The 13,294-nt window shown below is 52.2% G+C and overlaps 1 protein-coding gene across 3 annotated transcripts; it reads right to left on the bottom strand.

Annotated features, from left to right (window-relative positions):
- Positions 1–2,083: 2,083 nt before the first annotated feature.
- DPPA5 (developmental pluripotency associated 5) lies at positions 2,084–3,132 on the bottom strand. Of its 3 annotated transcripts, none has more exons than XM_060168021.1 (3): positions 2,968–3,132; positions 2,695–2,894; positions 2,084–2,297 (listed from the first exon to the last, which is right to left on the bottom strand). In XM_060168021.1, exons 1-2 carry the CDS (start codon positions 3,077–3,079, stop codon positions 2,740–2,742), a joined length of 267 nt encoding a protein of 88 aa, XP_060024004.1. In that variant the 5' UTR covers positions 3,080–3,132; the 3' UTR covers positions 2,084–2,297; positions 2,695–2,739. The 3 variants fall into 3 exon arrangements, with proteins under 3 accessions (XP_060024004.1, XP_060024003.1, XP_060024002.1); XM_060168020.1 differs by having other exon boundaries at positions 2,716–2,894; XM_060168019.1 differs by having other exon boundaries at positions 2,084–2,894.
- Positions 3,133–13,294: the final 10,162 nt, after the last annotated feature.

The raw sequence follows: 13,294 nt of genomic DNA, 5'->3' as shown, positions 1-13,294 counted from the left end.
TATTACAGAGGGGGACCCAAAGCACAAGGCTCATGGTTCCGTCGCTAAAGAGGATCCAAACCCAAGCAGCCAAGCTGATGTCTTTGTCTCAGAAAACTGTCCTCAACATTTAATATTACATACTGTCTATTTTTTTTTTTTTTTTTTGCAGTACGCGGGCCTCTCACTGTTGTGGCCTCTCCCATCGCAGAGCACAGGCTCCAGACGCACAGACTCAGCAGCCATGGCTCACGGGCCCAGCCGCTCCGCGGCATGTGGAATATTCCCGGACCGGGGCACGAACCCGTGTCCCCTGCATCGGCAGGCGGACTCTCAACCACTGCGCCACCAGGGAAGCCCCATACTGTCTATTCTTTTAAAATCTCAACTTTTCTAGAGTTTACATTCCAGTGGGGCGGAGGAGGAAAACGAACGGTTAGCTTGTCAGTCATGTTGAAAATGCCATGAACAAAACTAAAGTAGGTCAAGCAGAGACAGTGGAGAAGGAGAGGACCCCTGGAGGGAACATGGACCACCGGGAAGAAGGGAAAAGAATCATTCAAAAAAAATGAGAGGGAATTCCCTGGTGTTCCAGTGGTTAGGACTCCACACTTCCATTGCAGGGGGCACGGGTTCAATCCCTGGTTGGGGAACTAAGATCCTGCAAGCCACCTGGTGTGGCCAAAAAATTTAATAAAAACAAGTGAGAAGTGTTCTTGGCAGGAGAGCAAAAATAAAAGCCCTGAAGTGGTAACAAGACGGTTTGTTTGAGGGGCAGCAAAAGGATACGGCTCTGCAGCAGAGATGCAGGCAGGTGGCACGTTACACAGGGCGTTCTAGGTCAGGGCCAGGAGCTTGGGTTAGGTTGGCTGGAAAACTTTGGAGAATTTTGGAGTTCCCGTTGGAGGAGGGGCCATCTGATTAACGTTGTAAGAATTAAGTCTGACAGAGGAGCGGACTGTGAGATGCCGAAAAGAGAACCCCCTGAGACCTGATAGGAGCCTCTTTCAGTAGTTCTGGCAAGGCAGGTTGGCGCCGGGGTGGGGTGGGCAGCTGGACCGGGTACAGGTGCAGGAAGGGCTCAGGTTGGAAGTCAAGGTGACTGGGCTCGAGCAGGGAGTCCTTTTGGGTGGTCAGGCATCAAGGACGGCTTCTAGTTTGGGGCCTGAACCACTGGCCCCAAATGCTGGTGCCATTCGTTTACTGAGTGAGAACGAGAACAGCTGTCTGATGGACAGGCCACGTGCCTCTTGCAGAAAATGGCTCCTTGCTAGTTTTTCTCCCCCATTTTTGTTCAGTTGCTCCAAAAGATAGTCAACACTTGTTTCCGGTGTGATGCTTGCCCTACGTAAATCTCACAACTTCGCCTGAGGTCAGAGGCTATTATCTTCAATTTAGAACCTGAGCAGGGAGAGGGGGTAGGAGGGTGGATGTGGCTAAGGTCAAAGGGTCAGAAAGCTCTCTGAGGGGATTCATTCCGGCTTGTGAACTACCAGGCTGGTCTCTACTAGGGAAAACTGTAGCCCCCGTTCTGATGGCCCCTCTACCCTCAGGAGTGAGCCCCACCTATGGTAATGCTTCATCCACCCTAATCCCACTTACCCTTCGGAGGCCAGGGCCTCCTGTAAGTGTGGTGGAGAATTCCAGAGACCATTTCAAGGGGTCTGTGTGAGGTTCTCCTTTCCTGTATACCTATCTGTAAGGCTGAATTTTCTTCACACTCCAACCTAAATAATGTGTAGCAGTAGGCTGAATGCAAATGAGAACCCAGACGGCGGTCTCCAATTTAGTTTACAAGGATATGAAACTCTCAGTGCCAGGATATCACATCTCTCCTAGGTTGTCTGATTTTTTGGTCAGAGCTGCATCTCAGAACTTGACTCCCAGACTCTTTTCCTTTTCTCTCCAGACCCTTTCCTTTTCCTTTTCCTTTTCTCTCCAGACCCTTTTCCCCCTGTGCTCTGGGACCTCTTTCTAGCCTTAGGGGTTTCACTAAGAGTTTAGCTCCCAGGGCCACCTCACCTGTGATGTTATCTCCAACACCTCAACTACACAACAAGACACATCAAGATACCTTTTAAAATTTTATTGTGTAATTAGCAACCTTGGGGGGAAGGACAGGAGGACTTAAAGGCAGAGACCAGAGGCCAGCTGGGTGTTCCTTGTCAGGCTGGAGCAGAGTCTAAACCAGACCCCGGGCAGCCCCGGCTGCAGCCTCCACTCTACCTCGCCGTCCCAGGTTGGTCTGGCTGCAAACTGGCTTCCCTTCATCCGAGGAGCTAGGAGCGAATTCAAGGCTTCCTCAGGTTGCAGCATCCCTGCACCAGAAAGCCACAGCAGGCAAGTGTGAGGGGAGAGGGTAAGAGCCTGAACAGTTCTCTGCCTCTTTCCAAGGTTCCTCTCTGGGACTTCCCAGCTAGGCGTCCTGGGCCTGGGATTCTCGGGAACCTCAGAACCTGGGGCCAACTGGGCTCATTCCAACATGGCGGGTGGGGAGGCCCCACCCCAGGAGGCCAGCCCCGGCCACCTCTCACAGCCTTACTCCAGGGTCCCTAGGGCCAAGGGCCGGCACTGCCAAGGAGTCTGGGGCACAGCCTGGACACAGAGGCCTCCCGGGTGGGTGCTGTTGGTGTTTGCCCGGAGGGGATAGTTAGGGAGGGGTGAGGAGGGCTGGAGGGGCGCGCCAGGCCGCCTGCACAGGCAGGTCCAGGGCACCTGGTCATGAGGCCTCTCAACCTGTTTGTGCCGCTGGCGGTGCCGCTAGGCCACGGGCTGGAGCATCCACTTGGTCTGAAACTTGAACAAGTAAGAGCCGGAAACCATGACTTCGGCGAGGTCCGAAGCTTCCAGACCCTTCATCTGGAGCATGACTTTGCTCACCTCCTCGACGAATGGGATTCGAGATCCGTCGGGGCCTGTTTAGGGAAGAAGATGAGCGCTCGGGCCCAGGAGGGCCGGGGCACCCGGGTCAGGACTGGGCTCACTCACCGAACACGGCTTCCAGCAGCCCCGTCTGGACCTGGAACACCCTGGGCTCCGTCAAGACTTCGGGAGTCCCCACCCAAGGTGGGATGTCGTTCCGCTCGGGCAGCTTCCCCATCTTCTGGATGTCTAAACCAGCCCTGCTGGGAGCTCGGACCTAGACTGGGCAGGCCGACGCCTCCGGGGGAAAGTTAAGCACCTGGGCCAGCCACGCCACGCGCCCCTGGCCAACCCCCACCCAGGCCCCGCCTCCGCCCCATCCAGGCCACGCCCCCGGTCCGCCCCCGGCCCGGCAGCGCAACCCCGCACTCGCCACGCTCCGCATGCCCCCGGGCCGCCTTGGTCTCAGGTTGACTGTCTAGGCTCCCGAGCGCGGGTGGGCCCAGCTGCCCCGAGTTGACTCGGGCTCCCACCTGCTTTGACCCGTTTCCTCTGCACCAAAATCCCTTCACCTTGGGAGTGAGTGGGGAGACGGCGCTAGAAACCCTTGTTATTCTAGAAACAGTGGCTGGGCCTGAACCTCGGAAAGCAGTACCGGTTTGGGGGTGCGACGGCCACCCAGCTGCCAAATCGAGTCCCTGCCTTCCACGTTCCAAAGGAGGGTGTGTCTGCGCTTGGCCTAAGGGAGCCGGACCCCGGCACTTCACTGCAGGGCGACCCCTGCAACTTCAAGGGACTGAGGGGTCACTCCTGCCACTTAACAAAGAAGAAAACGAGATTCCGATATTCATTTTCTTCCAGGGTCCTGATGGGGGCTCTGAAGTGCCCCACGGTTCACGTTCCTTGAAGCCCCTGAGTCTGGAACTTTTGAATCTACCCGGATTTCGAAGCTCACGTGGCCTAAACTATGTGGTCCGGCCTTCAGGCCCTAAACAAACTTGTTTTATTCATTTAAAAAACAGATTGCTCTAAACACTGCACTAGATCTATCCGATGGGGGTGTGTTTCAATGTTTAGGGGTTCACAGACAGAGATGAAGCTGGCTTTTCCCAAGGTCATGCTCTGATAACATCTAATGTCCCCTCAGCAGCCTTCATGGCCGCTTATGAGGGCAGACCTCTTCACCTGCAATCAAAGCCTGTGGGTTGCTTGTTCTGTTGCAGCCACCAGTGTAATCAATTCAGATAATAATCAATGGCTAACTATCAAATGAAAGGTTATTAACTGGATATTGAAGAGTTCTGGAAAGCCTAGCCCATAGATTACGAATTACAAAGGAGAAAATATTCCTTCACAATAGCGACTTGGAGGGCAGATGCCACTTTAACCAAAGACCGCAATTAGCATCACCAACAATGGGACCAATGGACTACTGGTTTGTCAAAGCCATGAAAACAAAAAAGCAGAAGATCATCTTATTAATCAAGAGACACCCAAGTGCTACGCATGATTCAAACCCTGAATCAAAGACAGAGAAAGACCATTTCAGGACAGTGGAGGAAGTTTTAACATGGGCTATATTGTAAAATAGTATTTGATTGTATGTTCTATAATATACAATTTCTAGAGTGTGGTGCCTTTATTACATAAGAAAAGGTCCTTGTTCTAACACACAACATGTTGAAATATGTAAAGTGTTGATGTCCACAATTCACTTACAAATAGTTCAGCACCGCCCAAAAATGAGCCCCCAAATTATATATATATATATATATATAGAGAGAGAGAGAGAGAGAGAGAGAGAGAGAGAGAGGGAGGGAGGGAATCAATGTGACAAATATCAACAGTTGGTTCTCAGTGAAGGATATACAGAATTCTTTCTACTCTTCCGTAGTTCTCAATTTCAATGAAAGGGAAATAAAGTACTAATGTGTCAGGTAGCTAATAAAAAGTAACTCTTCTGAGGGAAAAATAAAGTGTAAACCATCCCCTAGTGAGGACTTCCTTTATCATGGTTTCTAAATACCCCCATCCCCCATATACACACCATTTCTTTGGCTGGAAGTTCAACATGGTATTTATTTATTTATTTATTTTTGTCTGTCTTGGGTCTTCATTGCTGTGCACGGGTTTTCTCTAGTTATGGCGAGCCGGAGCTACTCTTCCTTGCTGTGCACTTGCTTCTCGTTGTGGTGGCTTCTCTTGTTGCGGAGCACGGGCTCTAGGCGCGCGGGCTTCAGTAGTTGTGGCTCACAGGCTCTAGAGCACAGGCTCAGTAGTTGTGACACACGGGCATAGCTGCTTGGCAGCATGCGGAATCTTCCCAGACCACGGATCAAACCCATGTCCCCTGCGCCGGCAGGCAGATTCTTAACCACTGCACCACCAAGGAAGTCCCTCGATATGGTATTTAAAAAAGCAGATAGATGAGCACAGGAATTGCATCCACCTTAAGAGTATTAGAGAGGAGCCTGTGTAATTATACACACTTATTTCAAACTTGTAACACTGTACAAACTTATACAATAAACAACCAGGACTTAAATTACAGGCTCAAAAAGTATGACTATCAAACAAATTTGTATACTAATGACTAACATCCTTTCTAAGGAGTTTGTGTACGCTTAGAATCAGCACAGGTGTGGCACATGAGCAGTTTATAAGCACCCATTTCCCCACCGCTATCAAGGATTCTCAGCTGTTTGCCTTGCCACTGGAAGAAGTGACTCTGGATTGATTTTTCATTAACAGATGTTGAACCTAGAATTGCAGATTCAAGTTGCTGGTAGGAGAGTAGTGTGATTTACTACGGGGAGTTAGAGTCCCCTCCCTGAACCCTCCTCAGAAAGGTGCCACCAGCTCCTTCCTGCTTGGGGGATAGGGATTCCTATCTTAATTGTTTTATCCCCAGGAAGCAGTTGTTTCTGTGTCTCCAGGCCCACCTTCAGCTTCCGAGCCTGGCTCTGTGAGTACACATGGGGCGAAACCACTTAAAATTCACTCTCAATCCCAAATATTACCTGCCAGCAGCTTTTCATTTGAAGCAGGTGGGAACCTCAGGTTCAGCCAGAGGGAGGGGATGCCCCCTCTTTCCCACTCTGAGTACATAGACTGCTGGGCAGGGAACACGGAAAGTGGGCAGTTGGCAGGGAGCTCACGATGTCCCCCACCACGGAACTCAAGGTCAGGCAGGTAAGTGCCAGGTGCACTGAACCAGAGGTGGCAGAGGCAGCCAGGGCTCTTCCTCTGGGCCTTCTGGAAAACTCAGGGCACCTCCTGGTCAGCCACACCTGGAGTTCCAGCCATCCACCCCTTGGCGTGTCAGTGTGAGCCCGAGGGGACCCTCGAGCGCATGGCTGGGCACGGTCCCCAGAGGGTCACGCCTTGCAGCCCGAGGACACGCAGCGGCCTTTCATCTGGACCATCACCCAGAAACTGACCCAGGGCCCCTGGGGCAGGGCGAAACTGAGAGAAGCCTGCAGAATCCCAGGAACGCTGCCCCAGTAAAGGCAGTCCCGGCGACACGCATTCCTCCCTCCTCTTTCTGAGGAAAAGGCCACCAAGAAGGCCAGCATCTCTTTGGCCAGCGACCCTCCGCCCTGCCACGGGCGCGGGATTTTACCGGAGTTTCCAGGAAGTGCTCCCCCAGGCCCAGAGCAGTCACCGCAGCCCAGATCCCCATGAGCAGTCCGTCTTCCCCCTCCTTCGGCCCTGTGCGAAGATTCTAGCCCATCACTTGGGTCCGATCCAAGGTTTGCGCGGAGGGAGCGGGCACGACCCCCACGAGCTTCGCGCTTGGGTCTGGAAGCACACCCACCGCCGGCACCCGAGCGGCCCCGGCTTCTCCAGTCTCCGGACGCGACCCGCCCAGCGCCTGCACCTCGTCTCCCGAGAGCCCAGCACCGGGAACGCCCAGGCCTCCAGCGCCCGGTTCCCGCGACAACGCCCGTGGAGACATCCGGGGACGTGCTTCCCGGCTCCGGCTCTGTCTCCGGAGCTCCCGAAGACTGCGGCAGTGCCCGAGCCGAGAGTCCGGGGGAGACGGAGCGGCGGGGCCGGGGGTGGAGGAGCCTCGGAAGCGACTGTGAGGGTGCCTGCGGCCGGAACCTGCGGACCCTTGGCCCGCGCCCTTCCTTCCACGGACGCCGAGGATCGCGACCTCGCGTCGCCCAGCGCGTGGGGCACTGCCGAGTCCAGAAGTCCCTGGTTCCCCCTCGGGAGGAGCCTGAGGAGAGGACAGCGGGAGCGGAGCCGCGCCCCGCAAAGCGCCGTCGGAGGGAGGGTGGCGAGTGGGGGTCACGCCGGGCGGAGTGGAGCCCGCAAGCCCGGCCCTAAGCGCAGCGCAGACTCCAGCAAGGACGGCGACCAGGGACCCAGGCGCGAGGCCCACCGCCTGGAAAGTCCCCGGCCCGACTCTCTCCGAAGACGGGTCCAGGCAGCGACACCCCGACGTGCGTCCCCAGCGGCCCCGCGAGCCTGCGGGTTCCGGCCACCACCCGCGCCTGCCAGGCCTCCGCGGCAGTGGGAGCCCGGGAGGCCGACGCACTCTTCCATTTCCACTTGCTCCGCCTCGGCTTCGGCCACGTGCAGGCCGCGGTGGGCGGAAAGGATGAGCTCTTTCCACAGGGCTCTGGGGACCCCCAAGGGCCGATGAGCGAGCCTGGCGCACTGTCTCAGCGCGACTCCGCCCTTCCTGGAGGCCTAGCCAGGCAGCTGATCTCAGGCTGGCTTAGGGCCAAGAGCAATGAGCAGGGACACTCACTGAGCCACCCTTTTGCCACAGCGGCCTCTCGCGGCCGCTTCCAGCCCTGCACGACTGTGGGGACTTCCCATTTCCTAGGTCTCAGTGTAACCCGCGAGGGAGGGGGCACCGTGCGTCTGAATCCTGAAGCCTGAGGGAGGGGAGGACCTGAGAACAAGTATAGTGAGAACTCTCCAGCAGAATATGTCGAACTCTGTATCTTATTTACAAACGATTTTAAGTTGCTTCTATTACGGCTCTATCTATGATACTCAGTCCAAATTTACTATCTGATTTTGTTGGCTTCCATTTATCTACTGCCCTGCACAAATCAGAATAAACCATTAGGCTCATTAAACCTATTTGCGAGTGCTTCCTTTATAGATAAAAGGACACAGAAAGGATTAGAGATAAAAGGACAGGAGAATTTTTAATACTGTATTTACTGACCTACTGCTTTTCAAAAAATGTCCCTTGAACACCTGAAAAAAAAAATCACTTGATTAAAATAAAAATGGTTCCCAATTGCAGCATCCAGATTTCAGTTGTTACTTTATTGCAAAACACTGTATTTAAAAGTTAAATGTTTTTTAATGAGCACACCAACCAAATAGGATCTGTTGTTCCCTGGATGTTTAGGTAACAACACACCCTGTGGTACTAAGAGATGCGCTGCTCAAGCTTGAATGTACAGAAGAGGCACTTGGGAGTCTTGTTAAAATGCAGGTTCAGTAGGTCTGGGGCAGGCCTAGGATTCCTCATTTTTCAGTTTCTTGGGTAATGCTCGTGCTGCTAGTTAATGGATCACATTTTGAGTAGCAAGGTTATTGATACCTCCACGATCTACCTAAAACCACGTCTAGAACATAAAAACCAACACATAGAAAAGTGTGAGGTAATTAGCAGGTCATCTAGTGCACGCTCTCTCAAGCTCTGTATAACAGCATGTGCTGGCCGCCATCCATTTTCAACAGGAGGGAATCCCTTAAATAGCCTGCCTTACCCTCCAGCCCCCCACCAAGTCCCTCCTCCAGGTCCCCAAGTAGAAAGGGGATTATCCATTGCCATTGGCCAATTGCCACGCCGGCACGTGAGCCCAGATATTCTGATTTTTATGTGAAATTTCCCAATTTTATAATGTTGGCACCTGATTCAAAAGGTAGAACCTGAAACTAACACAACGTTGTAAATCAAATATATTCCAATATAAAATAAATTTTTTTTTAAGGTATAAGAAAAAAATGGTGTGGGTAAAACAAAATACCTGTAAGAATCACTAGGCCTGGGATTCCCTGGTGGCGCAGTGATTAAGAATCCGCCTGCCAAGGCAGGGGGTTCGAGCCCTGGTCCAGGAAGATCCCACATGCTGCGGAGCAACTAAGCCTGTGTGCCACAACTACTGAGCCTGCGCTCTAGAGCCCTCGACACACAACTACTGAGCCCGCGTGTCACAACTATTGAAGCCCAGGCACCTAGAGCCTGTGCTCTGCAAAAGGAGAAGCCACCGCAATGAGAAGCCCACGCACTGCAACAAAGAGTAGCCCTCGCTCGCCGCAACTAGAGAAAGCCCACATGCAGCAAGGAAGACCCAATGCAGCCCCCAAAATAATAGTAATAAAAATAAAGAAATTTATAAAATATTCTTTAAAAAAAAAAAAAGAATCACTAGGCCTGTGGAAACTGGTTAGCAGCCTCCAAAGTGTGCTGTTCCTTCCAGGTACACCTGTATCCTCAGCCTCTGAGAAACAGTGTGCTTCCAAACCTGTGTGACGCCTCAGGTCTAATCCCTCACTGCTTCCTCTCTATCCCAGATTCTCCCCAGCCTTCAGGGGCACAGAACCCGCTTTGCTTCCATCTTGTTCTCCATCAACTCTCTCCAAGTTGATATACAGGCTTAATGCAATTCCTGTTAGAGTGCCAGCAAGGTTCTGTCATAGATATAGGCCAGATTATTTTAACATTTACATGAAAAAATAAAGGAACTTGAATAGCTAAAACAATTTTGAAAAAAAAAAGATCAGTGTGCCTAAATTTAATTATTACTGTATAGCTATAGTAATCAAGACTGTGCAGTGTTGGCAGATTAAATGTAAACTGTATAGCTATAAAACCTTTACAGGAAAACATAGGAGTAAATCTTTGGGAACTAGGGTTAAGCTAAGAGTCCCTAGACTTGTCACCAAACGGTTGATCCATAAGAGAAAAAATTGATCAACTGGACCTCACCTAAAGGTTTTGTGGAAAAGCCTGTTAATAATATGAAAAGGCATGGGCATTTTCTGGTGGTTCAGTTGTTAGGACTCCATATTTTCACTGCCGAGAGCACAGGTTCGATACCTGGTCAGGGAACTAACATCCCACGTGCAGCAAAAAAAGAAAAAAAAATAAAGGCAAACTACAATTGGGAGAGAATATTTCCGAATCCTATATTCAACAAAGGACTAATATCAAGAATATATAAAGAACTCTCAAAACTCAAGAGTGAAAAAAATCAATGCAATTAGAAAATAAGCAAAAGACACTTCAGTGAAGAGGATACACAGATGGCTAATAAACACATGAAAAAATATTCATCATTTGCTATTAGGGAAACATAAATTAAAACAGTATACAACTATCAGAGTGAGTAAAATAAAAATCAGGGCCAACCCCAGAGCTGGTGAGGATTCAGAGAACTAGATCACTCATTCATACATTGCTGGTGGAAAGGAAAATGGTACAACAACTTTAGAGATAATCTGATAGTTTCTCCAATGATTAAACATATCGTTACCACATGACCCTGCAATTCCTCCCCTAGCTATACACCCAAGAGAAATGAAAACACACAAAACCCTGCACATGAATGTTCACAGCAGCTTTGCCTGTAATAGCCGAAAGCTGGAAACAACACATTCGCTTCAACAAGTGAACAGATAAACAAACTGTGGTACATTTATACCATGGACTATTATTCAGCAAGAAAAAGAAACCACTGACAGAAGCAACAACCTGGAGACTTCCCTCGTGGTCCAGTGGTTAAGACTCTGTGCTTCCACTGCAGGGGGTGAGGGTTTGATCCCTGGTCAGGGGACTAAGAACCCACATGCCCCCTGGCACAGCCAAAAAAAAACCCAGAAAAATAAATCCCCGTGTTCATAGTCTAGTGGTAGTAGCGCTGGTGATGAGGAAACAGACACATAAGCCAGACTGAGTAAAATACCTGGTTGGATAAGGGTGTAATTTGGAAGAAATGAAAACAAGTCAGGAGGGTGAAGTTGTGAGTTCAAATCCGGAGCACATGGAAGGTCTCCCTGAGAACCAGGTACAAGTCATGAAGATACTAGTGGTGGTGTGGGGACTGGAAGGGGCCCAAGCTACACACTCATGAAGGAAGAGGGACAGTTCAAGGGCCCTGAAGCTAGAGCATGGGGCAGGGTAAGGGTACTGTCTAAGGAACTGGCGCTGGGACTAGAAAAAGTGGGGACACATCAAAGAGGTCGGGGATCCCGCTGTAGAACTTTCATCCTGTACTCAGAGAAATAGGCAGCCTTTCAGTGTTTAAGTGACTCAGTTTAATTTCCCTTCGATGGAATTCCTCTGGCCCTTGTGTTGGAGAAGAGACCTAAGGGGGATGAGGGCAGACAGGAGGATGCTGCAGTGCCCAGAGGAGAGCTGGGAGCGGCTTGGACCACGTGGTAGCAGGGAGCTGGTGAGAAGTGACTAGACTTTGGATACACCCTGAAGTTCCACCTACGGGGATTTGTTGAAGGGTTGGGTTAAAAAAATAGAGAGAGAAAGAGAAATCTTAGGACTCCAAGGTTTGGTGCTGGAAACTCTGAAAGATGGCATTGCTGTGAACTGATGCGGAGAAGACCACAGGAGTAGCAGGTGTGCTCACAGCGCGGTGAGGGCAACTTGATGATTAATTACAGGGAAGCCTGAGGGGCTGGGAAAGTGAGTCCGGCGTCGTTGGCATAGCCATGTGATTTAAAGCCAGGAGACTGCAGAGACCACCGAGGGGATAAGTGGTAGCGATTGCGAGAGAAGATGGGGAGCCTGTCCCTCGGGTCTTTGTAGGGGGTGCGGGGAGGTGACGGGGAGGGGAGGGCCTGGCCCCCGCGCTTCCTTTTTCCTGCTCACACCAAGTAAAGCGACTTGCCCCAGCCCTCGTGGGACCGGATCCTGAACAGGACACTTCTCTGTCCCGCCCCAAGTCCCAGCCCAGTCCGGACCTTGAGAACCTGAGACCTGAGGGTAGGGTCGCGATTGCCACCCGGTAAGTCAGAGGTCCGGCCGCCAGCGCTGCCGCCCGCAGCGCGAGCCAGGTGACCCACAGGGTCCGAGCAGACACGGAGACGGAGAGGGAGACCCTGTGGGCCCCGACGCCCCATCTCCCCTACGTCCTTCCGCGCTCTTAGCCGGTCACAGGGTGCGCTGGACGGGGCGCGACTCCGGCCCCCAGGAACTGGGCGCCAGGAACTGTCGGGGTCGGGGCGGTGTCTGCCCAGATCTAATCACTTTCTCTCCAAACTCCGGACCTTAGAAAGGGATCCTGAAACGCACACTCTTCCCAGAACAGAGCTGCTCAGGAGATCGCGTTTTAAATCGGATGAGGCTAGAAGCCTCATCTCCCTTCATAAAACGCCACTTAGGTTCGCGCCACTAGGACGATTCCGGGGAAGAGTCGAGGGTCTTCGGCGTCTTCACGGGGAAACACCCCGCCCAAGAGACACGTGGCCCCAGTTTTTCCTACAAACCACCTGCCGTCCAGAGCGAGCTCAGGTCCCAGGGGCGCCAGAGCACCGGCCCGGAGTCGCCCCCACCCAACCCTGGGGCGGCTCTGCGCGCGGTCGGGGGCCCGCGGGTTCCCGTCCCCTCGTTTCTCCAGGGTCTTGTCGCTGTCCCCGGGGACCTCCCAGTGGAGCCACTGGTAATGAAGCCCAGCCACGCGGCCCCTAGAAGCGGAGGAGATGTCAGCCTCAACTCAGCAATTCCTGGAACAAGCAGCAGCTAACCTCACGTTCTCCCCCTTCATTGAGCCCCTTTATGTTGCTGCATTCTGCCTTTTTAAAAACCTCCCCCGCTCCGTAAGGAACATAACAATATGTATTCACTAAGACAACTTGCAAAGTGCAGATTTTCCCCAAGGGAGGAACTTAGTCTCCTTGGAAGACTTCTAATAACCGGAGACACTCTTGCCAGAGGGAGTAGGACTGTGCAGTCCTTGGTAAGCGCTGGATGTGGAAGCCTGGCTCGAGCCTCCAGTTTTGTGGCCCCCGCGTGATCCCGGATAAAACCCAATCCTCCTCCACTCGGGGCTGAGTGCCTTCCTCTTCTCCAGCCGGGTACCACTCGGCGCCCCACAGATGCCACCTTCCCACTGTCCACCTCTATGGTAGCATGATTTCTGCTTTTTTTAAAAAAAATAAATTTATTTATTTATTTTTGGCTGGTTTGGGTCTTCGTTGCTGCGCGCAGGCTTTCTCTCGTGGAGAGCAGGGGCTACTCTTCGTTGCGGTGCGCAGGCTTTTCATTGCGGTGGCTTTTCTTGTTGTGGAGCACAGGCCCTAGGTGCGCAGGCTTCAGTAGTTGTGGCTCACGGGCTCAGTAGTTGTGGCGCACGGGCTCAGTTGCTCCACGGCATGTGGGATCTTCCCGCACCAGGGCTCGAACCCGGGTGCCCTGCATTGGCAGGCAGATTCTTAACCACTGCGCCACCAGGGAAGCTCA

Source organism: Lagenorhynchus albirostris, chromosome 12, assembly GCF_949774975.1.
Source record: "Lagenorhynchus albirostris chromosome 12, mLagAlb1.1, whole genome shotgun sequence".
NCBI lineage: Eukaryota > Metazoa > Chordata > Mammalia > Artiodactyla > Delphinidae > Lagenorhynchus > Lagenorhynchus albirostris.
Note: the sequence above shows the minus strand (reverse complement) of the source record. Positions and strands in the feature narration are given on the sequence as shown.

Bases quoted from the DNA above. Each gene is read 5' to 3' on its own strand.
- DPPA5 (XM_060168019.1), bottom strand. From the start codon at position 3,079: ATGGGGAAGCTGCCCGAGCGGAACGACATCCCACCTTGGGTGGGGACT. The intron at 2,895-2,967 runs GTGAGTGAGCCC...TTCCCTAAACAG, and splicing joins GCTGCTGGAAGCCGTGTTCG to GCCCCGACGGATCTCGAATC.